This window comes from Limulus polyphemus, unplaced genomic scaffold (genome assembly GCF_000517525.1).
Source record: "Limulus polyphemus unplaced genomic scaffold, Limulus_polyphemus-2.1.2 Scaffold5500, whole genome shotgun sequence".
NCBI lineage: Eukaryota > Metazoa > Arthropoda > Merostomata > Xiphosura > Limulidae > Limulus > Limulus polyphemus.
In genome coordinates this window covers 41,123-42,133 of record NW_013671110.1, presented here as the reverse complement: position 1 = coordinate 42,133, position 1,011 = coordinate 41,123, and the positions used below count along the sequence as shown (strand labels likewise).

General features: G+C 35.2%; 1 protein-coding gene across 1 annotated transcript in view; it reads right to left on the bottom strand.

Moving 5' to 3' along the window:
- Positions 1-1,011, bottom strand: part of LOC106472660 (protein lap4-like) — a gene marked incomplete at its 5' end in the record, with an annotated part of 59,069 nt that overhangs the window by 21,776 nt on the left and 36,282 nt on the right. The window contains one exon of the mRNA XM_022401218.1: positions 455-964. Coding sequence (XP_022256926.1) covers positions 455-964 — 510 coding nt within the window. The remainder of the gene's footprint in view (positions 1-454; positions 965-1,011) is intronic.

Below are 1,011 nucleotides of genomic sequence, written 5' to 3'. Positions count from 1 at the left end.
TTCACATTATATGGGTTTAAATAAGATGAAATTACCTCAGGTTTTACTTCATATGGTCTAATACAAAGTTTTAAGAATTATCTCATATTTCACTTTATATGGGTTTAAATAAGATGAAATTACCTCAGGTTTTACTTCATATGGTCTAATACAAAGTTTTAAGAATTATCTCATACTTCACTTTATATGGGTTTAAATAAGATGAAATTACCTCAGGTTTTACTTCATATGGTCTAATACAAAGTTTTAAGAATTATCTCATACTTCACATTAGTCTCGATAAAATAGTTTTAACACTTACCTGATATTTCATTACACATGGGTCTAAATACCATGTTTTAATGACTATTTCACAACTCACTTCACACTGGTCTCCATACAATAAAGTCTTAACACTTATCTTCTGAGTCCATTTTATATGGATCTGAATATAACATCAAACTTTGTTTCTTACCTCATGTTTCACTTCATATTCCACATCATCACATAAGGGCTCTTTAGCTGAAGGTTCATAATTTTGTTGTATTGTTTTAATGGTAGATGTTACCTCATCCTGTTTTTTAATTTCATGATTGAATGGACCGACACTTGGTAGAAGTTCAGACGAGGACAACTCTGTTGAAACTGAAACATTATTCACTTTCTCTTGCTGAGTAGGCATAACAGCCTGATGTTGTTCATTGGGCATATCTTCCATAAGTTGATCGTTATGCACATCCAATAATTTTTGTCGAGCAAGTACAGTTACTCTTTGCTGGGGAATGGGTCTTTCAACTCTTTGTTGCTCAGTGGACACAACCATCTCATGTTGTAGACTGGGCATATCCTGTCTTTGTTGGGGAATGGGTCTTTCAACTCTTTGTTGTTCAGTGGACACACCCTCCTCATGTTGCAGACTGGGCATATCCTGTCTTTGCTGGGGAATGGGTCTTTCAACTCTTTGTTGTTCAGTAGACTCACCCTCCTCATGTTGTAGACTGAGCATATCCTGTGTTTGTTGTTGAATGGGTC